General features: G+C 38.4%; 1 protein-coding gene across 1 annotated transcript in view; it reads left to right on the top strand.

Moving 5' to 3' along the window:
- Col19a1 (collagen type XIX alpha 1 chain) overlaps window positions 1–26,770 on the top strand; it is a 302,587-nt gene that overhangs the window by 27,975 nt on the left and 247,842 nt on the right. Inside the window, exons 4-6 of the mRNA XM_042055762.1 lie at window positions 16,751–16,874; window positions 18,782–19,057; window positions 22,804–22,884. Of these exons, the coding sequence (XP_041911696.1) occupies window positions 16,751–16,874; window positions 18,782–19,057; window positions 22,804–22,884 (481 nt within the window). The remainder of the gene's footprint in view (window positions 1–16,750; window positions 16,875–18,781; window positions 19,058–22,803; window positions 22,885–26,770) is intronic.

Below are 26,770 nucleotides of genomic sequence, written 5' to 3'. Positions count from 1 at the left end.
TCAATTTAGGGGTCCAAATGATGTCATGAGCACACAAAACCTCCATCACTGTGAAACCTCCTCCTTACCTGGTTATCTAGCGAATGTCAGTTCCCCCAAATGGTTATTTGGGTTTATTTTCTGGGAACCACAGATGTTCATCATGTGTACATGTTTAAAACAAAAAGATATGGTTGAGCAAGGGCTGTAGCCCAGTGGTTCCAGCACTGGCCACTACCATGGCACCTGTAATGCCCGTGGGGTGGGTTTAATTCCCAGTGCTATAAAGAAAATAGGAATTGAAACAAGAACAAATAAAAGTAAGTCCACTTTCATCATTGTTCTCTAAATTTCTGGTCATTCCCTTGCTGGAATTCCTTTCCATGAAAATGTTGCTCCCCACGATCCAGTGAAATTCTGCTCAGACCTGCTCATCTTCAGTCCTCGGGTTATGGAGTTACCATACAGCTACACACGCATCCACACTTTGGAGGGGTGTGTTAAGGATGCAGCACCTCTGATTCTGGAGAACTGAGGTGGCACAGTATACCCGCATAGCCTCACAAAATTTTCAGTAAAGAAATTCTATTGACTCCCGGTTCTTCTTCCGTGAGGCTCAAAAGCTAGAGATATGAATATGATCAATTCTTTCAGCTGCCCTCATGTTGCCTTGCTCTTTTTGATACACATAATCAGCATATAAAGTTATCTGTTCTTAGGAGGACCATAGAGAAGAGCGCTTCATGATATTACGTCACTGTTAAGTTCAGCTTTGATGCCACTGAAGGAAAAGAAATTCTGCAAAGCATTTCCCTCAGTTCCTAAATGATCTCGGGTGCTCACTGTGAGTTGAAAGATGAATAAAGGCATAGTCCATGCTTTCAAGTTATTTCTGTCTCAAAAGCCAGAGAGGCCAACAATTAGCTATTATGGAATGTAATGTCATATATGTGTGTGTGTGTGTGTGTGTGTGTGTGTGTGTGTGTGTGTGAGACATGCACTCCGGGAGAGCAGATAAAGAACAGTGTCACAGAGGATTTGAAAGGTTGGGATTTAAAGCATGATTTGCGCAAGATGAGCTGGGGGACAGCATGCGCTCTGTCTGTTAAAGAGAGTATTAAAGTCCTTTTAAAGGTCAAGGCACTTGGAGGGATACTAAGAGAATCCTGTGCAGTTAGTGAACCCTGGTGGGAGAGAGTCGAGATAGGCAAGGCTATTCTGAAAGGCTGTATGGGCCAGTCTGAAAAGTGTGAACCTCATTCATCTAAAAAGTCAAAGGTTTGGGAGCAGTAGCATACACACTAGGAAAATAAAAATAGGAACTGTGTGAATGCCATTGAGAAATCACAGCTTTCAGTTAGGCGTGACACTTCTGAAGTGGATTTTGAAGCAGAAGCCGAGCACCCAGATCCTAGAGATCATTTCTGATCTCCAGGGATTCTTGTGAAGCCTGAGTTTTACTCGGGATGTTTTGCTCTTCCTTGAGTGAGAAACACCTGACAGAACTCACTTGTGATGGTTTTCTTTTTCCGAAGAGCAACTTGCTTAACTTGCCGTGATGTTTTTGGTTTTGTTTTTTTCTTGGAAGCTGGACGGCATTTGTAGGAGGGCTTGTGTTCAACAGGAAGTCATTTACAACACCACAATGAACAAGTGCTTCCCAGAACAGGCGAGAAATTATTAGAGCATCACCAAGCTTTGTTTTCCCATTAACAACCCATCTGTCTGAATCCTCTTAGCAAACACAAAAAGGCTAAGATTTCAGACTCTCTGTGACTCTGAAATCAAACATTATCCCCAAGCCTGAGGGAAGGCATTTTGACAGACTCTCCAGCCCAGCTAGCCACACTCGCCTGTAAGGAGACAGGTGATGTGGATGTCAGCTGGGAAAGAAATGACTTACTATAAACTGCAGGCATCTCTCACTTCACTCTCAGGAAATGTAACTTGGATCATATTTCTCTTCCTGGAAGACGTTCAGCAAGGCAGAGACCTCAGCGATACTGGTAAATACGGAAGTTCTTCATGAACCCTGCCTCACACTTATTCAGAATGGAAGAATTAATTTGGAAGCCTGTTCTTAATGTTTAAAAATAGAATTTTTTCCATGTGGCCACTCATTTTAAAAGGAAAAAAATAAATAAACAAATGTCCGTCTTGTTAACTATGATCTAGAAAACTGGTTTTAGTTCTACGGGAACAGAGCTTTCTTCTGAAGGCCGCTTTCCTTAAAGCCCCGGGGCCATGAGCTGCTTGAGGAATTAGAATTGGGACCCCAGTAATCAACACTTAAGCCTTTTGAACAAGTTGTTGTTTGGAAACAAATTACACTTGATTTGGGGAACATAATTTATGAAGTGAAGTTTTTCTAAAGCAATTATGCCCTCCTTCTTGTGCTTTATGAGTGCCAAGAGCTTGAAAAAAAAAAATCTCTGTTCTTGTTTTCCATAGGTTCCTCCTGGCCTCACTTCCCTTATTACAAGAAAGTCTGCGGAAAGGAAATAGCAGTTAGGAGGTTGTTTTTCTGCCCGGCCTCTTGCTCCGCAGTTTGGTTTTATCTTTTGCTCTGTGTGTGAGACAGAAGCGCTGTTTGCCACTTGCAGACTGTGATTCCCTTAGGAACGTAGAAAACTCCACCAGGCTGAGCTTTCTATACAAGGAAATGACTTGACACACCAAGAAACAGAAATTGATGACTGTTCGCTGTGCTCTTTATTTTTCTCATCAGAGAAACATCTAAGCTTGTGATGGAGGATAAATCAATCTGTCTTACACTTCCTTCTCCCCATAAAACAGCCATGCCGGTACATATCTGGACATATTTTAGAAGCGAGCTATTTTCAGTGTGGTTCTTCTTGAATCTGCCAGACTTCCAGTGCCCGCTACCTGGAAAGGAGGTGGGCAGTGAAGCCTTGTCCCCTGGAGTCAGGCCCTGCTGCCTTCTCATTAGTTGGTCAGCCAGGGCTGCCTTTCAATTTGCTCGGTTGAAATCTTCTGTCCTTGTGAGGCAAGCCTAATCTTCACCTTCATTAAGTTAGCCTTGTGGGTAGGTAGCAATGCCAGACCCTGGTTTGGCAATTCAGTGGATGAATTGGGTGGAATAGACACTGATCTGAATATAGGACAGTAATCCAGGATCTGAGCAAAGAGTTCTCCTGTCAATCATTGTTCACAACTGTCAGATATATGATCATTTCTTTACACCCTAAAGGGTTGTTCATTGCCCCCCTCAGCTCTGGCAATCACAGAGGTCCAGTGTGTGATTGGGGGATTTTCAAGCAAGAGAAGAGGATGGCCTTCCTAATACATAGTAGACCTGCCCCAAGATATGTGACCTGATCCTAGGAGAGCATCAGCTCCCGGATGAGAAGGGCTTCTAGCTTTAAAAAAATTAAGCCACCAATCCCTTTGGATTGCTATCCAGCCAAGGCCACACCTATACAGCTACTTGATCCCTGACCTTTGGATTGTGTTCACTAAGTACCCTTGTTAGTCTCCTCAGCCCCTTTCACACTCCATCGGGAAACCCCAGCCAAGTCTCCATTCAGACGGCCCAGGCTCCAGCCATGGCTAACACATAAGGAAGGGTTTATATACAAGAAAAATAAAGTGAATTATGTCTGTTTTTTTTTAAGAAAAGAATTCTTTATCTTTTTAATTAGGGTACTATTCTATTAGTTTTCTTCCCTGGGTGTTAGAGTCTCATTCTGGTACCTTTCGTCTATAAGACACACAGACATTTCTCAATTTTTGCCCCACTGTGTAACTATTGATGTATATACTTCCCTCAAGATTTCCACTCCTTCCTGAAAGGTGAGTTACTGTTAAAGATGTACTTGTCCAAAATAAACAAATAACTTCTCAAGTTTATAAGGGAAAATTGTTCTCATTTTACCTTCTTTAGCATGTATCTTTCCTAAGACGGTAAGTAGCCCATTTTAAAGCTATTACTGCGTGTTTTGTGACATTTCCTGGTGCGCTCAGATAACAGGAGGGGAAGGAGCTGTAATTATCAACCTCAGGGATACCAGACGCCTAGGAAGGACAAATGTCACAGTGACTATTTTCCTTAGAGACCAAACAGGATTTGCTGTTGTTGCTAATATCACCGTGTGATCGTAAACATGGAAACGATCCTTTCCTTAGATTCTGTAACGTTCGTATTTTATATTAATTTACTCACTGCCTCATGCTCAGGAAAAGAAATGGAGACTTCTTTTCTTCATCAGAATCTGAAAAGATTACTTTTAAGCAAGATCAGTAACGACGAGGAGAATCTTATTGGTCACCAAGAGGATGCAAGCAACTTGATCTCCTGGGAAAAGCTGACCTTGGAACAAAAAGTCATGAGTTCAAGTCCCATCGTGATCTCTGCCTGGCAGAGGGATGGAAGGGCAGTCATTTATGCCCTGTGGCTTTGGTTTCTCACTTTGGAACTAAGGTTGTTGATAAAAATTACTGTCAGGATCTCTTTCAGATTAAGAGTACGGTGTATGGTTTCTCAGGCCTGAAACATTTGCACGAATGCAAGGATAATACTGAATAACATTTTTGTTGAACTCTTCAGCTGTTGCTGTTTTCCCGTCAGTGGTCTTAAATCTCTGTGGGATTTTTACATTCCTCTTTGGGAATGGCCATCTGATGGGCTCATTGTTAGCCAGTTCTTGTTTCTAAATTTTTCATGAAACTTTAGCATCACCTGGTCCTTTAATTGCCTCTTCTGCCATTTTCCTGCCAAATAGAATGTGGTGCTGTTTCCTAAGGTTAAGCAGGTGAACATAGATGTTTAGACTCATTTAGCACCTAGGACAAGATCACAGGCATTGTGGGTTTCTGAAATGGCACAAGTCACAGTCCCAATGGTGGTGTAACAGAAACAAGTTTGCCATATCCCTGCTTTCATGGAAATCATTTTATGGTGTTGGAAATAGGTGATGAATGCGTAAGATGGTAAATGATTAAAGACTCAGAAGACTGAAGACAATAGAGCAAGGCAATGCGTCAGGTAGTGACTGGAGCCAGGATGAGTTTAAGCTTCTAAGAAAAAAATGACATTTGAGCTGAGACAAGAGAGATGGGGGGAATTTGTGTAAATTTGGAAAGACTGTCCCATGACAGGGCTCAGTCAGGAGATACAAAGGACCAAGGCCTCAGTGACCACAGTGCATTGAAAGAATCAAAATCTTGGTCACTGTGGCATTCACAGCTGCCACACAGAATCTGGAGAAGGCAATGTGTCTGAGGCGGGACCTCATCGGCTTCTGGACCAGCATTGGAAATGTCCCCTTTCCTCTGCAAAATGTTCTAAAAGTTTTAAGCATTTTTCAATTTTAAAAGTTTATTCTCTCTCCCATGTGCTGACCAGACTGAACCCAAGAGGAGAAGGAATATGTCTAATCACGATAGTGGAACAGGACTTCCATAGAGACACATTGACTGCCTGAACTCACGCAATGACAGCGTAGATGGAGAAGAATGGCTAGAATTGGGGTCTGTTTTGGTGGTGGAAGGAGTAAGATTTGCCAGTGGATTGGGTTGATAATGAAGGAAAGGCAAGAATTAAACTGAGTTCCTGGGATTGGGAGAATGTCTGTGCATCTCTTGAGTAGTGGAATGCTGATAGATATATTAGGCTAGAAAAACAAGAAGTTGAACAAAAGAATGATTTTGGCCTCTAAGCAGAGATGCCCAGGAGAAACATAGGCATGTGAGTCCAGAGCACACAAGAGGGAAGTTGACAAAGTTGACCAGGTTTTTTTATCTTCCTTCTAGCTTATCTCTCTCCTTCCCCCTCTTCCCTTCCCTTCCTTCTCTCTTCTCCTCCCTCCTCTTCTTTCTTCTTTTGCCTTTTCCTTATTCTCCTTCTTCCTCTTCCTCCTCTCCCCTCTTCTTTTCTCCCTCCCTCCACCTCTCCCTCTCTCCCTTCCATGACATTTTGAGTGCTCGGATCTCATAACAGAGGTGTGTCATTTTGGTCTAGCGAACTCAGGGATGTTTTGAAAATCAAACTTGGTCTTCCCTCTGTGTTCACTACTAAAATTTCCTTCCTTCGTCATAATCCCTGCAGATCTCGACTCTGTGCTTTCCAAAGTGAGAACTGATTATTAGATAACCTGGTAGCAAGATGTAACTGGTTTTCAAGAATTAATATTGACTAAGGTCTAGGGCTAGCAGGGCATCTGTTTTATAAACAGAAGCACTTTCCAGGGAGGAGCACCCTACCAGTGACTATCACAAGCTTGGGCATTCAGGAATGCACTGCATAATTAGAGAGAATGCTGGCACCTTCCCACACTTTTAGAACTCAGACCGTATGTTTAAATGACTTTGGAAGCACAATTCCATTTCACAATAATTAAAAGTACATAGTCATTCTCTAACAAAGTCACTCTCTCTTGCCAAGAGCTTTCCTACAATACAAAACTGTCTAAACTTTGTTATCTTATTTATTCTTCCTAATGGCATTAAATAAATTTTGCCTAGCAAGAAATCTCACTAATCAGCAAGGAAAAAAAAAAACACTAGAGAATGTAGCAAATGTACAAGTTGGATCAGTACAGTCTAGTCTAAACGTCTGAACAATAATTTCTTTCATGGATACTTTAAATGCATTTAAAAAAAATAAAATGCAGTTTCACATGTCTTAGGGCTTTGTCGTTAATTGATGAATTTTAAGTATATGGAGAAAATATTCACTCAGGCACATTTTCATTTGAAGTTTTTCTTTTCAGTCTTTTCTGATGCTTCAGGGTATTCCTCAGTGTAAAGTGGTAATTACAGACTTTAGTGACTTAGATTTACCTATTATAATAGAGAAATGTAATTATTAGTCTACTTATTACCATCCAAAAAACTTGCCTCACTAATTTCCTATGAATACATGTGGCATTTGGATGATTAGGAAGAGGTGGTGGTATAGTCTATACTACTCAATTATTAGGTGTCTGAAGAAAGCAAGTTAACTTATAGTCATTTTATTGGTTAGTGTTATTTTTTTCCAAATAGAAACAGTTGTGGGATTTTTTTGGTTTTTGTTTGGTTTTGGTTTTTCGAGACAGGATTTTCTCTGCGTGTAGCCCTGATTGCCCTGGAACTGGCTCTGTAGACCAGGTTGGCCTCAAACTCAGAGATCCACTTGCCTCTGCCTCCAGAGGGCTGGATTTAAAGGCGTGAGTCAGTTGGGATTTTTAAATGATCATTAATGAGATAATGTTCATTGGGAAAAATGAGTAAATGTAGAAAATACAAAGGAAAAAATGAAATCTTACTCAGTTTTGACACCCAAAGGGAAACAATGTCATATTCAAAATTCCACTGAGCCCTCAAAAGTAGGTTAATATTAATGCTTTGGGCTAAAATTTATATGGATGATGTTGGACTAGAAGCAATGAATATAAAATAGGGAGAAGTCAGAAAATATTCCATTGATAATTTATAGCAAAGCTATATATATTCTAGTAAAGCTTAACAATATTTTCCTTAATGGCAATATCACTGAATAAGCAGCGGGTAGGGTTTCTTATAGGAAATTACACTCCATTCAAAAACATTCAGGCTGGATATCTTGGACATAGCAAGCTGTCATTATATCTCTCTGGTAGCACACAAGTAATCCAATATGGCCTCTTTTATAATAGAAACTTTGGCAAGGCCCAGAGAAACTATTCTGTGTCACACTGACTGTTTGTGTGTGTGTCCTATAAACACGAAACCAAGTCGGTAGGAACAGATATCATTTTTAACGTCTTATTTTTAAAACACAGAAATTTCTCTTTAAAATTTACATGCTTGGCAAGCAAAATAAAATTAGTTTTTTGTTCTCAAAGACTGAATATAAATTTCTGAAAGAGAAATATGATAATTATAAAGATCGTCATCCTCTACAAATGCATGCCAGAGACATTCCTTCCCCGCATATTTGAGGGTGTAATTGTTATGTGTTAATTATACTACATAGTCATTTTATCACAAGAGAAGTTTCATGGAGTTGGGAGGACCTTGGTCTTATCATAGAGTAGGGAACCCCGATGGATCCTTGGCCTGGAGAGGGAGGGAGGGAGGTATGGGTGGAGGGGAGGGGAGGGAAATGGGAGGAAGAGGGGAGGAGATGGAAATTTTTAAATATAAAAAAAACCATATTAAATAAAAACATTTAAACTTTAAAATTAGGTTATAAATTGCTGAAAATAATCATATTGAACCTTGCTGTATGAAGTATTTAAGTTTCACCCTAGAATTACGTCAGCCTTTACCTATTTTCTTGCTCAACTACTTCTTTCTTTAATACAAAGCCGTTAGGTGCCCCACTGAAATGCCAACAGACTTGGTGGTAAATATAAATTCCATGTTTGTGTTCAGTGTCAGAGATGAGCACAGCGATAATCCAAGTAGAAGAGACAAATCTAAGTAGAAGGTGACAGAGTTGTTTCATTATTTTTTTTGTTTTGCCATAAAACGAGTTAAAATAACTGCATTGTTGATTTTTTTTTAAAAAAAAGTGAAAGATTTAAAAGGAAAGGAATTTACTCCATTTAAAGCAAAGAGAATATGGACTAAAATTGTCTATGTCAGTGGTTTCTGAATTCTGTCAATACAGCAAGGGCTTACAACAATCTAATGGCTGCTTAAATCTAGTAGGCATCGACAGCAGCATAGGAGCCACGGGAGGGTGGCAACAAGGGGCTCTGGGTTCTTAATAGACTCCTCCCTAGACCTGGCTTTACCTGGCTGATACTCAAAGTTCGTCTTTATTTTACCAGGGCAGAGCTCGCTCAGTAGGAGTTGCTTCTTCCTTTGGGAAATAGCGGAAAACAATCAATGACTCTGTTGAGAATTACAACTACCATTTGGGGGATCCAGACACTGTTGTTCATAAGGTTGTGTGGAAAGACAGGAAAGACTCGAGAAGGCCTTAAGAGTCTAACTTTGGATGAATTTGAAGCTCTGGATAAACCTAACCAGAAGACTCACAGGAACTGTAGACTACTTCCTGAATGGTTATCCAGTACCCTCTGAGTATACTCCAGTTATCCAGTAAACTCTAGGTGTACCCCAGTTATCCATTACCATCTGACTGTACCCCAGTTAGCCACTACCCTCTGAGTATACTCTAGTTACCTAGTACCCTATGAGTGCACCCGTAGAGCAGAGCTGGGAGACTTATAGCTGAGTCTCAGGGTCTCTCCCTTCTCTACTTTCTCAGTGCTGGGACTGCAAATTCAAGACATCATGCCTTGCTTTAATGTGTGTGTTGGGACTGAACTCATTTCCTCTTGCTTGTGTGCCAAAGTAATAATTTACTGGGCTAGCAATCCAGTACCTTGCTTATTTTTAGCTCTTTTATTTTCTTATTATGTTTAAAACACATAGGTGTAAATACATGTGTATGTATATACATCAATAATTATAAATCTATGTTGATAGGTATATAAAGTATAAAAATCATAAATAACACAATGAGAAGAAATGGTTATATAAAAGCTAAATTTATATATAAAATATGTTATATGTATAATTGAAATTAAGTTGTCATTAATCTAAACCACAGTGTTGTAAATCTATGTTAGGTAGCATACTGAGAGCAGTCAATAAGAAAGTAACATAAACAGTATATTTTTAAAAGGAATAAAATGGCACTGTAGTATAACATTTAATAAATAATTAATGGAACCATAAAAACATAAAGTAAGTGGAAAATGAACAGCAAATGATAAGTATAGATCTCATCTAAATGGTTATTATATGAATCTCATTTATCAAATTCATAAAAGTATGATACATATATGTAGAATTTAAAATAGACATACTCTTTTTTTAAAATTTTAGTTAAAAAATTCATTAAAAATAAGAGAAGAAATATGCCACTCAGTCTGAATTAAAAGATTGCAGTATTGGCTATAAAGACTCCTATAACAACTATACAAATATCAGACAAAATAGACTTTAAGGAAAAGCTACTTTTATAATTTATCATTTTTATAATCTTAGTGCTTCAAAAGGTGATAGCAATAATCATTACATATGTATCCAACATTACAACCCTAAAATACACAAACTCTAACAGAGTTGAAGGCAGACATAGATAATTCAATAAAAAATGTGGAAAATTTCAATACCAAATGTAAAGATTAATGGACCATTAGAAAATTCTCAATGAAATAGGAAGCTTGAAGTCTGTGAGATAACTTATCCTAACCATTTTCTGGGGGAGATTCCTTCCTGAAATAGAAGAATACATGTGCTTCTTAATTGTCCAAAATAGGCTATAAATACATTTTAAAAATTTAAATGTTTCATATTGTATATGTTTTCCAATCATAATGTACTCAGAAAACAGCAAAAGGTACTCCACATGTAAAAACATGTACATGTTAAATACTCTGCATTTGAATTATCCATGGATGAACTATATTAAGATTCGTGAGTAGAAAGCAAAATTTTCCCAAACTTACCCCCTACAGATAACTCGATGCTTATAAGACCATCTTTGGCACATTCTATGAAGTGCACACCACAGTCCCCTTCCTACTGCCTGGGTCCACTAGAGTGAAAGCCTGAGCTGAGAGGTGATCTGTTAGAAATACTGGAAAAGGCACAGAGAACACAGCCAGACAAAGTAAGAGACCTCGAGGGGAATGGGAATAACAGTCGAGAGTGGAAAACTTTATGAATAAGGAAAAAGACAAAACCACACAGAAGGGAGCAAGGGGACAAGCTCCTCCCTTTCTTCCTGTACTTTTGGTATTCACTATGGAAGCAAAGCCGGTGAAAGTCTATGGGATCTAAACTATGTCCTCCTTGAACACACCCATGAACTCCTCAGGAGAGAAGACAGCCAGCGCACAGAGTTCACAGGCTTTCTAAATGTGGCTTTAGTAAATGTCTTAGGAATGGAAATAAAGATGGAGAGGAATCACCTGAAAGAGGAGTCAGATAAGGAGTTTTAGAGAAGTGGGTTAAGAAATGATTTAGTAAGCCCTTGCATTTTGGTGAAACCTCCAAGTAGGAGTCCCAGAAGCATAAAATATCACCAAATCCTGGAGATACAGTTGACAGTGAGCTAGGGTCTGCGACTCCGAGACAAGGTATTTTAAGACATCTCTCACTACACCCTCATGGTGTATTCCTTTCAACAGATCACTGTGAGACTCCCCAACAGCTGCCATCTTGCTTCGCTATTAATAAGGACTTTCTTTTAAAACTGATTTTACTTTCAACATTAGGTTTTCCATACATATAATGTAGTTTTTTTGGCCACCTTAACATTTCCCTGTTCTGAACCAATTTATATTACTTCTTTATGCCCCAAGAACACTCTCCACTCTCAACTGGTTTGAAGAAGCAGCAAATGCTGGCTAGGACCTTCCTTTTGTTGCCTTTCAAAGTTTTATAGTGTTCTATACCAGATGAGAATTCAGCTGTCAACTGTGTTATTCCAAGTGTACTGACTGCTGCTCCCTGGCTTTGTTCGGCTTGTCCATTGTTGGTCGGGACAGCATTTTTTTTTAAAAAAATGTAATTAATTGCCAACATTTAAAACTCTAAACGTTTTAGGCATAAATCTAGACTTTCAGATTTTGGCTTCTGTGGAAAAATGGATGATCTGGCAACACTGAATCTATGCTCCCATATGGTACCACCTGGCTGGTACTATTTAACAGCTGTCCCTGTAGATGGACTGGGCTGTTGCCTACAGTCCTCACGTGTGTCCTCTACATAAGGACCAGCGTCACTTCACTGTGCTTAGCTCATTGCTCTGGTTTTCATACAGAGACATAAGAGGAATTTGTGAATTTTTGAAATGTTATGTATTCACTGTTATATCAAAATGGGGAAGTATATTGAGGGTCAGTCATGTTCTTATCTGTAAAAATGTTCAGTTCAATTATTTGTTTGCTTGCGTGTATTCTCTACTTTGCACAGACACTGTTGGAGCTGCTAAGGACAAATAGGTGAGTGGGTTAGACATAAGCACCCAGAGAATTTACATTTCAGTCCTCCTTGCAGGGACCTGTAGCCAATGTGGTTTAAGGCTTAGTTTGCAACAACAACAACAACAACAACAACAAAAATAGGTGCCAGTAGTCTTCAAACCTGCACGAAGATTGGGAAAGGTGGCTGAGAAGAGGGTAGTGGGCTAGCTGAGTGTAATAATGCTAGAGTTCAGGAGGCAGTGGGTAAGGAATGAATGGATGGCAAATATGTCCATATTTGAAGTGCTCCTTACTTTGGGGAGTGAGTTAGAAGCTACCAGTTGTACAGCCAGGTCAGAGGAAGTCTGATTTATAGCAAGAGAAGACATAATTTGCAAAGATTATGAGACCATTTAAAAATGATACATTAAAGATTGAAAAAGAGGTTTACTCTTAATATGCAAATACATCTATAGTCTGATATTAAACAATAAAAAATTATAGTTCATTCTAGAAGTGAGAAGGCAATTGGGGACTATGTACCTGACTGAACAAAAGCAAGGAGCTGTACCTTTGGTGTTGTAGGTAGGCAATATTGTTAAGAAATGAATCTACCTCACCAGATTTCTGAAGCATGCATAGTTAAGAGGAATCAGCCTCTGCAGAAACCAGTGAGGGAGTGTGTGTATGTAGGTGTATATGCATAGGTTTATGCATGGGTGTGCAAACACTGCCATGTTTGTCCGTGTATGTGTGTCTGATGAGCATGTGAGTTTGGAGTTCCATGTTACCAATTTACCACTGTCATTACCCAACCACAAAGGAGGTGAGGGCTTTTATCAGCTAAACAAATTGAGCTGCAAATCTGTCACACTGACCTAAACAAGAGAGTAAATACAAGAATGAGTTGGGACACCAAAAATGAGTCAAAAGCAAAATTCTATAATGAACCACGAGACTCCTACATTACCCTCCCCCCTCCACACACATACTTTTATAGCCAGTTGAACATCATTTACTAGGTATAAACAAAAGTATTCTTTTGGGGTAAAACGAAATATATCTGGATAAATAACTGATGGGGAAGTTCGGCCAATCACATTCTGTTTAGGGTGTGTCCCCCTGGGCCAAGTAAAACAGATAAAAGATCCAGGTGTGCTCGCCTCACTCTCTTTTGTTTCCTGTGCTTCTGTACCGCTGGAACCCTGGTTTTGTAAGTTCCCTGTTTATTAAAGCTAAATCTATTATATTAAACTGGTCTGGTTAATTCTAATTACCGATCAACCACCCCCATCAATAACCATGACATATTAGCATTTGAAGAGCCCTTGGTGAAAACTCCCAAGTAATGCTGGGCAATGAGGCATGCCCATGGACTCATCATGCCAACAGAGACATTGCTTCTCACATAGAAAGCAAAATAGAATATCAACTATTATTACACGTGATAAGGGATTAATGTGGGGCTTGGGATTCTCTTCAACAGTAGTTTTTGCTGCACCTAACTCAAAGCTTCCATTTGAAAGTGTGCTTGGTGTTATCTCTTCAACCCTCATGTGCCCACCTTTCAGGTTTAAACAGTCCCAAAGAGAAATGGCAGGTATCTGTACATGCTTTGTTGTTATATTTAAGTCAGCAACACTACTTCTAACAACACAGTAATTGTCAATAGTAATTTAGTAAAAATTTTATCTGATAGTGGAAAAAATCCCAGAAGAAACAATATCCCATTACTGGGATTTATTTTTAGGGAATTGGAAAAAAAAAGGTTTTTTCCTAATTGATTAAAGGGATATAATAATGCAGATGTTTTTAGTAATTCGAATATTTTCAAAGTAGAGAATATATGTCATACACCTGTCTCCCTCACAGCATAGGTCAGCAGCATAGTACACTGCAGACCAGGCTTCTACTCTCATGATCATGTGACTGATGGAGCCCTGTGGCCTCTTGCTGCCTTCAAGTATCACAAAGGAGTACAGTGCACCAAATATCTCGATCCAGAAAGGACCACACTGTAAAATTCAGCTGTGCTCTACTGCTTTCTACTGCTGTAATAAACCAGAAGTCATCTGGGGAAAAAAGGGTTTCTTTCAGTTTTCAGGGTCCTGTCTGAAATCAGGGAAACCAAGGCAGGAACTCAAGGCTAGAGATTAAAGCACTAACCATGAAGAAATGCTGCACACTGGCTTCTGTTAGGCTCACACTCAGCTACTTTTTATTTTGCAGTCCAAACCAAGCCACTGAAGAATGGCACTGTCCATGGTTGCCTGGACCTTCCAACTTAAATTAGTAATTAAGACAATGTTTCACAGACTTGCACACAAGTCTCTAATGGGATGGAAGCAATTCCTCATCCATATCTGATGTTCCATTTTCCCAGATATATCAAGCTAACAACCAATATTAGAAAACAAACCAGTTAATGAAAAAGGCATGCAGTTTTCCATGAATTTTAAATCATTATGACCAGGCTGAAACATGGCCTTGTTAAGTAAAAGAAGAACCCTTGTAGTCAGCACATTTTTGTCAATGAGAAATAAGTTTGCTTGTTTCTTGGCATGGGAATATGTGCTCCAGGATTTGATTGACTCTTGGAAAGCATTTCTTCCTCCTGTTGATTGTGGAAGTGTCTTTCTTGCAAAAGTTGCTGAAATGCTTGAAGAAATAGTAGTTGGTTGGCAAGAGGTCAGGTGAATATCACAGACGAAGCAAAACTTGACAGTGCAGTTTGTTGAACTTATGAAATGTTGGTCGTGCAGTGTGCTGTCAAGCATGGCCTTGAATTGTGCCTTTCTTATGAGCTATGGTGGCTGCAAACATTGCTGATTTTGACACCTGTCATCAGTTTGTTGAACATACTTCTCATAGATGACAATTTCTCTAGAATTCCGAAAGGATTAGTCAATGAAACTAAACAGTGACCATAACAATTTTCTGGTGCCATTTGGCTTTGGAAAGTGCTTTGGTGCTTTTCATTGGTCATTGCTGGTTGTTGTATATAATCCTCTTTTGGTTCCACGACACAGTTTGATTGAGAAATGGTTTGTTGCTGTGTTGAATAACAGAAGATGACAGTTCAAGGGGACATTTTAATTACTAAGCACCAGTTTACTGAGATTTTGCCTCTCTGGTTTGATCAAATGTTGAGGGATCAATGAATAACTTTGCAGTCTTTGTTAACTTCACATGTACTTGGAAGTAGAGCAGTTTAGATGCTTGTTCTCAATTGTTATCACCAACTTCTAACCCTAACCCTAAGCTTCTCGTCTTCAAGGCTCTTCTCTTCTTGCAAAACTTCTTGAACCATTATGTACCAAATGTATATCTGCTAGTAGTTCCTGTGCCACATTCATTGCTGAAGATGTAAGTTGTCTTCACTACTTTGTGGGTCATTTTGAATATGAATGAAAAATAACCTGCATCTGCCCTTTGTCTAATATTATTTCCAAACTATAAAATAGACAGGGAATAAAGATCTTCAGCAAAAAATAAAAATTAAATAAAGTAAGAAAAGCACATAAATGGTATAGGATATAACTGTGTTTATTAAAATGTATTCACATATTAGATACTATTTTAGCAATCTAAAGCTTCAATTAGTTTCTCACCAACCTGTAGTACTGTTTCCCCTCAATGTATGTCATCTTCCCACTATCATAGAGTTAAACTTCTCTTAGGCTGGCATCTTACTCTGTCTGTCTCTATATGCACACACACACACACATACACACCATACACACACATATGTATGTATAGAAATAGATTTATAGGTACATATGTGAATGTTTTATTTAACCAAGTAAGTAAATTACAACCTTAAGCAAGTACATCTTTTTCATATTTTCTTTATAAATTCTCTACCACATGTGACGCTGAGTCTAACACAAAGAGAAAAAAATAAAAGTTCAGTGTTCTCCATTACAGTCTGGTGGTCAATGACTCATTTATCACTGTTAGTAGAGCTGAGCATAGTATTCAAAGTTAGTAGTTACGAATTAAGTGCTTGGTGCTTTATTTATGTATGACAACTTCCAGTCTGTTTGTCTTTAAGGGACATACTTTCTTACTTAAAAAAGAAAACAAAAGCAATATTACAATATTGAAGAATTCCCTAATTCAATGAAAAGAAATAAAACCATTACTAATTATCTAATGGAAATGACTATGTGGATAAGTATATTGTGAAATTTTTTGTTTCCTTGTGTTTTTACTAAGACCAATATTTTGAACCTGAGACTGAGGTAGAAGGATATTGGGGGAATGTTTTGGATTCTACCATCTAGAAAGATTACTTTTTCTAAAGGAATACAAATAAAGCTAAATATCATTCAATTTAGTGTAATCATAACTTACCAGGAGGTCAACATTAGGAACTCCTCTGCAAAACGTGAATATGGTAAAATTTTGTCAGAAAATATTCATTGATTTATAATCAATGTTTTTTTGAAATTATCCCTACTTTTCTCTACCAAAAACCACCAGGGAAGACCACTTTCATTTTGATAAAGCACTGATGCTCATTTGAATGCAGTGAACTCTAAACTTGTCTGTTAGACACCCCTCAATAAGACAACAACATATTACTTACTGTAGTCTACCCACTCGTTTACATATTACAACCTTTATCAAAACCATATTAGATGATTACAAAAAGGGAGGGAATTACAATAATAATTACATAGAAAATGCCGACATGACTGCATCCATATTTCTAATAGCTGAAAAATAAATAATAAATTATAAACTGATTGAGAGTTTCTATGACTGAGAGATCACATTTCACAGGGTTCATACCTGGATTTCTTCCCTGGACACCTTGAGTCACCCCTGAATAGTTATTTGCTTTCTTCCCATAGTAAGATATTTCCCAAAGGCCTTCCTGAGGAGTACTCTGTAGCGGTCATGTTTCGAGTACGAAGAAGCACCAAGAAGGAGCGGTGGTTTTTATGGCGGATTTTAAACCAGCAGAATATGCCACAGGTAAGATGCTAATTTGCTTCATTAGGTCAGATGGTTCTCTGTGCTGTGCCCCCAAATCTAGGAACAGACATAGTTACTACTCAAATACTGTGGTTAGAGAACTCATCAACAGAGAAATGGAAGCATTATAAATAGGATAGCCTTGATGATATCAATGATGTGAGAATCTAATACACCAGAGGTTTGAGATTTGTTTTGTCTTAAAGATTTATTTTTATTTTTGCACATAAATATTTACATGTATGTATGTATGTGTGTGTATACATACCATGTGCTTATCTGATGACCAGAGAGGCCAGAAGAGAGTGCAGGATATCCAGGAACTGGAGATATAAACAATTTTGAGCCACCAAGTGGGTCTGAGAATTGAATCCAGGTCCTCTGCAAAGCAGTCAGAGCTCTGAACCACTGAAACATGCCTCCAGCCCTGGTTTATTTTAACATAGAGATTCATACTTTATCTGAAGACAGTGAAATCACTTTTTCTACAGGGGCTAATTGACTGACTTCACCCCATTAATGACCTTCACTTCCTCTCATCACTAATATTATATAGTATCCTGATACTTAACTATTTGTTTCATCAATAAACACAAATAAGGGCCACATGCTTTACGCCAAGAAGTGGTAAGACTAAGATATTTAGGTCTAGGGAGATCGCTCAGTGAGGAAAGAGTTTGTCATGCCATACTGAGGGGTGGAGTTCAGATCTCTAGGACACACATAATGCCAGGTGAAGGTGGGGTTCACCTGTAAGTCCAAAATTCACAAGGTGGGAGAAGGCATCCCCAGAGCAGTTTAGCTAGCAAGACTAGTCAAATCAATGAGCTCTGGGTTCAAGGGAGAGGCCTGGCCTCAATACAGAAAGTGGAGAGAACTTGATAAAAGGCACCTAATGTCAGCTCTGGTTCCTACATTCGTGTGCATATATGTGCATCACACACACACACATGTACTCCACATATAGGAACACATATACCCAAGCATGCCACACATACACACATGCCAAAAGAAAATAAGAGATTTTTAAAAGCATAATTCATGTTCTTATGAAGCAGAAAGTCTATATACTGGGAGAACATTTATGAGGACTTATACAGCACAATTATACTAAAGGAAATATGATGGGAGATGTCTGAGCAGGAAAAGGAAAGAAGAGTGGAGAACCCAGGAGACCTTGTGGAAATGCCGGTGGAGCCAAGCTGGTGATGCAGGCACCCTGTAGACTGCAAAATTACTTATTAGCATCACACATTTGTGTCCACTTCTGTACATAACCATTGGATGCCATTAGCTCTGGCTGATCTTCTCTATTAATATAGTTCATGATTTTATAATGGGAGGATAATTTGAACTGAAATGCATATCACCTATAAAACATCTATCTTTGCCATGAAAATGATTAAGGGCTTAAAAGGACCATGACAGTTGTCATGTTAAAAAATGCATATATTGTTTTTCTTTTAAATTAGAAACTTTGTAGTCTACATACTCACATAGAACAATAATATAGATGAGCATATTTAGGTATGTGATAATATCAATAACTTTTATACTTCATAAAGTGACTCTTATGAAATTATAACACAAGTATATAGTTATGATTGCATTTGTAAATGTGAAATAATCATTTGCATTTGTATACGCATGCTTACCATTTTATGTTCTTTTGTGAAAGAGCAGATTGTACAGGATGCTTCATGCTAACGCACTTGCAGCAGAACACTTGCTCTTTCGTATCCACCAGTGTGGCAGGCATAGCTACTGTCTCATACTCACCCAGTTCTTGAGTTATGCTGTTGCACACTTGGAGCTTTTATTTGAGAGCTTTACTAATTTTGAGCATTGAGTCTCAAGCCATATAAAGATACACTGCTTATCTTTCTATCTTTCTTGGTTTTTTTCAGATTTCTATAGTGATTGACGGCACAAAGAAGGTGATAGAATTTATGTTCCGCGGTGCTGAGGGGGATCTGTTGAACTACGTTTTTAAGAATCGAGAACTCCGCCCTCTCTTCGATCGTCAGTGGCATAAACTTGGCATTGGTGTGCAATCCCGAGTCCTTTCACTCTATATGGACTGTAATCTAATTGCAAGTCGGCACACGGAAGAGAAGGACTCTGTGGATTTTCATGGGAAGACAGTTATTGCCTCGCGAGCTTCAGATGGCAAGCCTGTGGACGTAAGTGTAATAGTAATACTCACGGGGTACTTCCATTATCCCTAAGATAAAGCAAAATATCTTATTAAGAGTGGCTTCCTAGCCGGGCAGTGGTGGCGCACGCCTTTAATCCCAGCACTCGGGAGGCAGAGGCAGGCGGATCTCTGTGAGTTCGAGACCAGCCTGGTCTACAAGAGCTAGTTCCAGGACAGGCTCCAAAGCTACAGAGAAACCCTGTATCGAAAAACAAAACAAAACAAACAAACAAACTAACAAAAAAAAGAGTGGCTTCCTGGGACTATGGATGTGACTTCATAGGTAGCAAGCTTGCATAGCCTGTATGGCACCTGAGATTTGAACTCCATCACCACATAAACCAGGCATGGTGGTTCATGGTGTGTCCCCAACCACACCATGAAGATACAAAGATATAGGCAAGGGGATGAGAAGCTCAGTTCAGGATCATGCTTAGTCACATTGTGAGTATAATGTCAGCATGGCCACAGAAGACCCAGTATTAGAAAGAAAAAGAAAGAAAAAGGAAGCAAGGAAGGACAGAGGGAGAAAGGAAAGAAGGAAGGAAGGAAGGAAGGAAGGAAGGAAGGAAGGAAGGAAGGAAGGAAGGAAGGAAGGAAGGACAGAGGGAGAAAGAAAAGAAGGAAGAAAGGAAGGAAGAAAGGAAGGGAGGAAAAGAGGAACCCATTTCTTCCTTTAATGATTACACACACAAAAGACCTTCCTCTCATCAATGTTTATAATGTCATTAGATATCTGAAGAATATTTATTCCCAACTCTATTTTCACAAATAATTATATTCTATATTTTATTTTCAACCTCATTTTGCAGTCAGCAAATTTAAAAAAAAATGTATCATTCCTTTAAACACTAGATGATTGAGAATAACTTTGAGCAAAAAATTGAAAGTAGGAGACAAAGAAAGTATAAACTTGGCCAAACTCTTGTGTTTAAAGTAAAGTGATTGGAAGAAGAGAAACTTTTAATGGTTCCAGACTATCTGGTGCTTTCATTCAAGAACAACAGGCAATTCATTCAAGCGATTCTACTTACTGCATTTTCCACAACTTATAATGTCTTTTTAGAGTTTCTTTGCACAGAAAAACAGTCATTAAATCTATCAGTGGCTCATTTGGATGAGCAGACAGCTGGGAAAACTCAGATGTAAGGCCCTTTAAAAATTAATTTTGAAGCTAAGGTGATATAGATTTACTGTTGATTTTCTTGCAAAATAAGGCCCGTAATCTTTAAAGGGAGAGATCTGCCTAAATTTAATAGCTAAATATTTTCTTATGGGTAAAATGATAAGAAAGTCTCCAAAAATCTGAATGCAGGTGACCAGGAATAAATGCCAGAGGTGTAAACACAAAGTGCTGACAGTGAAATTGCATTTCAGAAATAAAGTTTGGGAGAATGTTATTTCTAAAGATCTGTTTGGAAGGAAAAATGTATAGATACAGATACATTTTCAGGAAATATGATTTTTTTTGTTTTTGTTTTTCAAGACAGGGTTTCTCTGTGTCGCTTTGGAGTTTGTCCTGGAGCTCTCTCTGTAGACCAGGCTGGCCTCAAACTCACAGAGATCCCCCTGCCTCTACCTCCAGAGTGCTGAGATTAAAGGCCTGTGCCATCACCACCTGGCCAGGAAATATGGGTATTTTTCTCTTAGAGACTGTGCGTGGGCAGATCGGAAAGACAAGACTGTCAGGCTTTGTGGTCAGGATGATGAGGAGCATGCAGAGCAGAACAGCCTGTCCTGGGGACATGTCAAGGCCACAGAGATTGCTTGCTAGCTTGAGTCACAATCTCAGTTTGCATCTGCTAATTTGTCAGTTTCTTCGCTTACGAAACAGATTTGGTAGAGTTGATTGTTGTAATAGTGTTGGATTGGTACCATGATTTCTTATTCATCATCTGGTCTCTACAGATTAGAACATGAAAGAAACACACACACACACACACACACACACACACACACACCAAAACAACAACAAAACAAAACCAACCAAGCAACCAACCAAACAACAGCAACAAAAAAATCCTTTCTGTTCTTTGCTCTCCAAAACCTCTAAGCTTCTAGTAGAATTAAAATCTGCCAATAAATGGTGGCTGTAGCTATTAACATATCATTTATCACTGTACAGTATGCTAAGTGGGTCTTTGGCAAAGCTTCCATGAAGAAGGAAGCAGAGATCATCAGGTGGTCCATCACCATTGTGACTCATCCTTATAATCTACAGACTGGGACGTCTTGCAATGGTATTGGAGAACAAAATCAGCTACCACATGTATTTATTTTTTTAAGATATATCCTACAGATTTTAACTGGATACAAGCACTTTTATTTTCTTTTTCTGTTCAAAATTATGTTGTTAAAAGACACTAATAATAAACAGATATGCATGTTACTGCCCATCCAGTCATTTGAAAACATGTTTATTTCAAATGGAGTGCTCATTAGATTTAGCTATAGTATGTGTATAAGTGTTTTGCCTGCACATACTTTGTATGCACCATGTCCATGCCTGGTGCCTTTGACAGCCAGAAGCAGGCATCAAATCCCCTGAAACTGCAGTTAAAGATGGTTATAATTTGCCATGTGGGTGTTGGAAACAACCTGTGTCCTCTAAAAGCTCAGCAAGTGCCCTTAACTGCTGAGATATCTCACTCAACCACCAAAGTTTAATCTTAATTTCTAGCAGGTGAATTTGAAATTAATGTTTTGGCCCTGTACATATTATATTTTTAATAAGAGTGGCACTAATACTTCAGCATATATTTTTTAATTTTTCTTAGAGATTTCATTCAAAGTATTTTGATCATATCTACCATCTTCCTCCATATCCATTTTTCCAGTCCTCCACATCCCCCTTCCCTTTCATGGCCTTGTTTCTAACCCACTCTATCTACCAGAGGCTTCCAGTACATGCATGGGTATAAAGCCACCCACTGAGGCATCAGATGGTGGCCTGTCAGGAGCCAGATCCATGAGCAGAACCAGCTCTCCTTCCTCTAATACCACCAGTTACCCAAATGCCAATAAAGAAACTTCTGTAAAAAGACTGTGAGTCTTTTGGTTTAGTGCTATTGACTCAGGATCACTCAGGTGGTCCAGACTGTTCTGGAAAACCACATATAACTCAAGTTAACTTTGAAATAACCCTCCTCTTGCATCAAAGTCACCAATATGAGTATTTCAGGTAGGTGCTACAGGGTTCAGCTTTTGAGTCTTGCTCTAATAAAAAAAATCAATAGGTTTTATGCAGATTTTATTAAGCATAGGTGAAAACTAAATATCTTCTGTTTACTTTATTAGGAATGGCACATTTACTTCATTCCTCAAATAGGACGTTTGGACCTAAACAGAAAGCCTTTTCCATTCCATGTTCACACCTTTGTCTACCTTCCTGCAAAGTTTTACTTTTAAATGTCATTTCGTACAGTAGTATATGGTAGCACATAGCAATATATCTCTAATTACATGTTTTTCTCTATTGCCTCCTTAACTCAACATCTCGTTTTTATTGCTTGAGACATTTAGCTCATTTCCTGTCTGAAGATCTTCCTGTGTAGCTGATGGGACCTCAAATGATCCTTAAAGTAATGAATCTTAACTTAAAATTGAACACTATAAATGTGTATCCATCACTTACATGAACTTTCTTTTCCTTCTATTTGAATTGCTATAGCTCATAATGCCTAGATTTGATTATCAATACCAACGATGCGTATTACTACTTACTTCTTACAGATTGAACTACACCAGCTCATAATCTCCTGCAATGCAGACTTCCTAGCTAAGGAATCATGTTGTGACCTAGCAGCTACTAAGGTAGGCTAAGTTTCTTACCAGGTAAAACACCAATGAATGTTCGTTATCTTTTAACTTAAGGTCTGCAGATTCTGTGTGTAGGGCAGTATGAAGTATCTCAGCTGAATCTGGATGGACAACTTATTTCCAGTAGGGAGCCCTTCCAAGTACCTGCCCAAACTTCAACCACTGGGTTGTACATTGAAATTTGATAAGGATTTCTTCTCACTTTGGATTTAGCATAACTCGAAGAGGACTAACATCTTCCCCCAAACCTTTCACCCTTGTTTTATCTGGGACGCCAGCTGATTGGAGGTGCTACCCCCATTAAAGTCAGGTCTTTCTTTTAAGGTTAATTGGACCCACACCTTACGATGAGTCAGCCTGTCTGTCTTGTATAGTTTGCACTGTGACACATTTTGTTCTTTTCTTCTTTTCCCCCGCCATTGCCCAATCCGCTTTTACCTCATGCCTGGCTTTCACAGCATCATGCCAACTGTCTTTCCAGCACACCTTCCTTTTCTTGGCGGTATCACCAGAATGAGTTTCTGAATCACTGTATTATGTGTTTATTTGTTTTTTTTACAGATGATATTTGCTTTTAACCATGGCTCTAGTAGACACCAGACTAAGGAAAAAGATTTACTGACATGAACAGAGTCCCTGTCTGGTCATCTTTTTCTCAAAGTCCTATGTAGTTCCCTGTTGGCAATGAAATATCAACCCAGTAGAGCAGTCTTCCATGTTAAATAGTCTGCACTTTCCTGACTAACCACTGCTCCCACATCCATGTTCTTCATTCCCAGAAAAAAGAGTCAGTGTGTCCTGTGTCTCACTGCACTAGTCCCCCGTACCATTGCGTATTATGAATATAATAATTGTTTTTAATTGATTGAAGTACAAATTAGACAGAGATGGAGGAGTTACTTTCAAATTCTTTCACATCTAGCACATTGTTAGCAAAAGATTGTCGAAGTATGTATTAGTTTGTTTTCCACTGCTCTGATAAAACATTATGAGCAAAGGTAACTCATGGGAGAAAGACTGTTTTTCAGCTTATGGTTCCAAAGGAAGAGTCCAGAATGGTGGTGGGGAGGGTAGGCCTGGCAGGAAGCTGAGAGATCACCTCTTCAGCCACAAACACAAAGCAGAGAGAATGAAATGGAAGTAGGACAAGGCTAGGAAGTCTCAAAGTCCTGGCAGTGACTCCTTCCTCCAAGGCAACAACGGCAACCCTCAAACAGTACCACATCCGGGGACCAAGTGTTGAACTATTCAGGCCCTTGGGGGTCATTCCTGCTGAAAATCAACAGAACCTCTTCGTTTGCTGATTTGTCCACTACAAAGTTATGAGAAGGGAATAATTCTACAAAACTCACTGAAAGTACATACAGAAAACAAAAATCCAAGGTTTGATAAAGTTCTATTTCTTTGGATCTTAAATTTCCCCAAATTTCCACACTTGCTAAGAAGTCTACGTGAAATTTTAACCAGTAATTTTTAATTTAAGAATTCATGTAACTTCTCTCATGCAGTTTGAATAGCAGGGTGAAAATCCATCCAAATAACTCCAGTCTTTCAAATATTTTGTCTTGCTTATATAACTTGGCTGTATGAAGCACATCTCAAACTCAGTTTATGGATCCCATTCCAAGCCAAGTGAAAGTCTGCCAAATGTCTTTCTATAAATATCGAAAAAGATAACTTGAATGCCAATCTACAGACTTGAAATACCAAGGCTGCCTGAGCCTATACCTTTAATCATGAAATCCAAAAGTTTCTTTTAAGTGTTATGATTGTATTTTATTAGGGTTCTTAAAATAACCATCTTCTGACATTTAAAAGTAATACAGTGATGGTTTAATATCTATAAATGTAATATTATTGACCAGTATTCATTACCTTATATAAACTATGGTACTATAAAAATGGTTTATATATGTATAGGTGAAGAATTTGATAAAGTAACTTTTAGTAGCTAAAGTAAGACTTGACTTCACAATTGTTAACAGTTCTTATTACTTTCACACTCTTAATCTTAAAATTAAATAAAAATAAATAATGTTTATAAGGATTTTGTAAATTGGTTTTATAGTTGAAAATAAGTAAGGAATTCATACCAAGTATATAAAAAACAACCAAACACAGTAGTTCTCATGTTGATAATTATTTGTGGTAAGGACATCACCATCCACTCTGTAGTTAATAACAAATAACAATCTGACACATTTCATAGACACTTAAATAAGATAATCATACAAAAGTCATTTAGACACTCCTGATGAACTTTTGATCACAACTGTCTTCTTTGATTTTTATTTTTGAAAAAATGTTTTAAAGGAGGCCAGAGAAGTGGTTCAGTGGTTAAGAACACTTGCTGTAGAACCATGTAACCAGAGTTCAAAACCCACCACTCAAGCAAACTCCTCATGACTGATGATGTAAGGGGAAAACTGCTTAGAAAATAATAAGTTATCTGGGAAGAATAAACAATCTGAGTGGCACTATTGTTTCATCTGAGTATAATTTTTAAAATCTTGGTTTTAAACGTGTTAGGATATCCAATGATCACCAAATCTAGAAGCAAAGAGCATGAAGTCACTAGGGCTAAACATAGGAATCTGATCCCAGTGTCTCGGGTGCTGTATGTTACAGGTTTTATTGTTAGCAAAAGTATCAGAGTTCTACCTATTAAAATACAATTTATAAATTCTTATTTTAGAAAGTAAATACAAGAAGTAAATACATATCAAATACAAGGACAAAAATAGATATCCATCATGGTCTCACACCACAGAAGAAAACCCCCAAGAATCATTCATATGCATAACCTTAAAACGTGATTCCACTCATGTGTAATCTGTGTACACAAAGCAGCTGGTCTGTTCTTCCACCTGTTGTTTACACTTTACCAAGGCTGCAAATAAAGAGTTAAGCCTAGGACCAGTGTGGCGTCAGGTGTCCAAAAGAGTCATTCTCCTTAGAATCACCTTGCTAATCAATTTCCCTCTATATTATGAAGTATTTATTTTAGTTACGTATGTGGATGTGACGTATGTACATGCGTGTGTATGTAGGCGTGCACATATATGCTATGGGTGCAGGTGCAGAAGAGAGCATAAAAGGCAAGAATAACACTGGGGCCAAGTCCCCAGTTGTAGGTGGTGAGAACTGCCCTTGGCTTCTCTGCTAAAGCAGTCTCGACGCTTAATTGCTCTCTCTTTTGCCTACTTAACTAAATTGGGATGGGGAGAAAATTTTCTCTCTTTATAACCAAACTTTACTTTATGTTGTTCAGCATGCTCTAAACTCACCAGATATGGTATCCTCCACTTTTATAACTTTAAAGGACATTGGAACAGAGTATAATTATTAACTAATTATGACCTTGGCGTGTGAAAAGAAGTAACTTCCAGCTTTTTTTATATTTATTTATTTATTATGTATACAATATTTTGTCTGTGTGTATGCTTGCTGGCCACAAGAGGGCACCACACCTCATTACAGATGGTTGTGAGCCACAATGTGGTTGCTAGGAATTGAACTCAGGACCTTTGGAAGAGCAGGCAATGCTCTTAATCACTGAGCCATCTCTCCATATGTACAGTTATAGCCAACTTCTTGTGGTAATTATCAATTAAATGAATGTGATTTTAAACTTTTGTTTACCAGTTACTTTTCACATTTTGCTTGTGTAAAGTCTTGTAATATTTTAAATGTACAATATTACTATACTTAAGTAATCAGTTTTCATATATTCTGTGTTGTCAGTGTGGGTATATACACTGGAGAGTTTGTGATGGAACAAAAGCATGATAATTTTTCATACATGGATGACAATGCTTGGTTAATAAGAAGGAAGAATGGCTGTCAAATAACTATCTCTGGTTCTATAGGACGAGCATCA

Source organism: Arvicola amphibius, chromosome 9 (assembly GCF_903992535.2).
Source record: "Arvicola amphibius chromosome 9, mArvAmp1.2, whole genome shotgun sequence".
Classification (NCBI taxonomy): domain Eukaryota; kingdom Metazoa; phylum Chordata; class Mammalia; order Rodentia; family Cricetidae; genus Arvicola; species Arvicola amphibius.
This window is presented reverse-complemented; position numbering and strand designations above follow the sequence as displayed.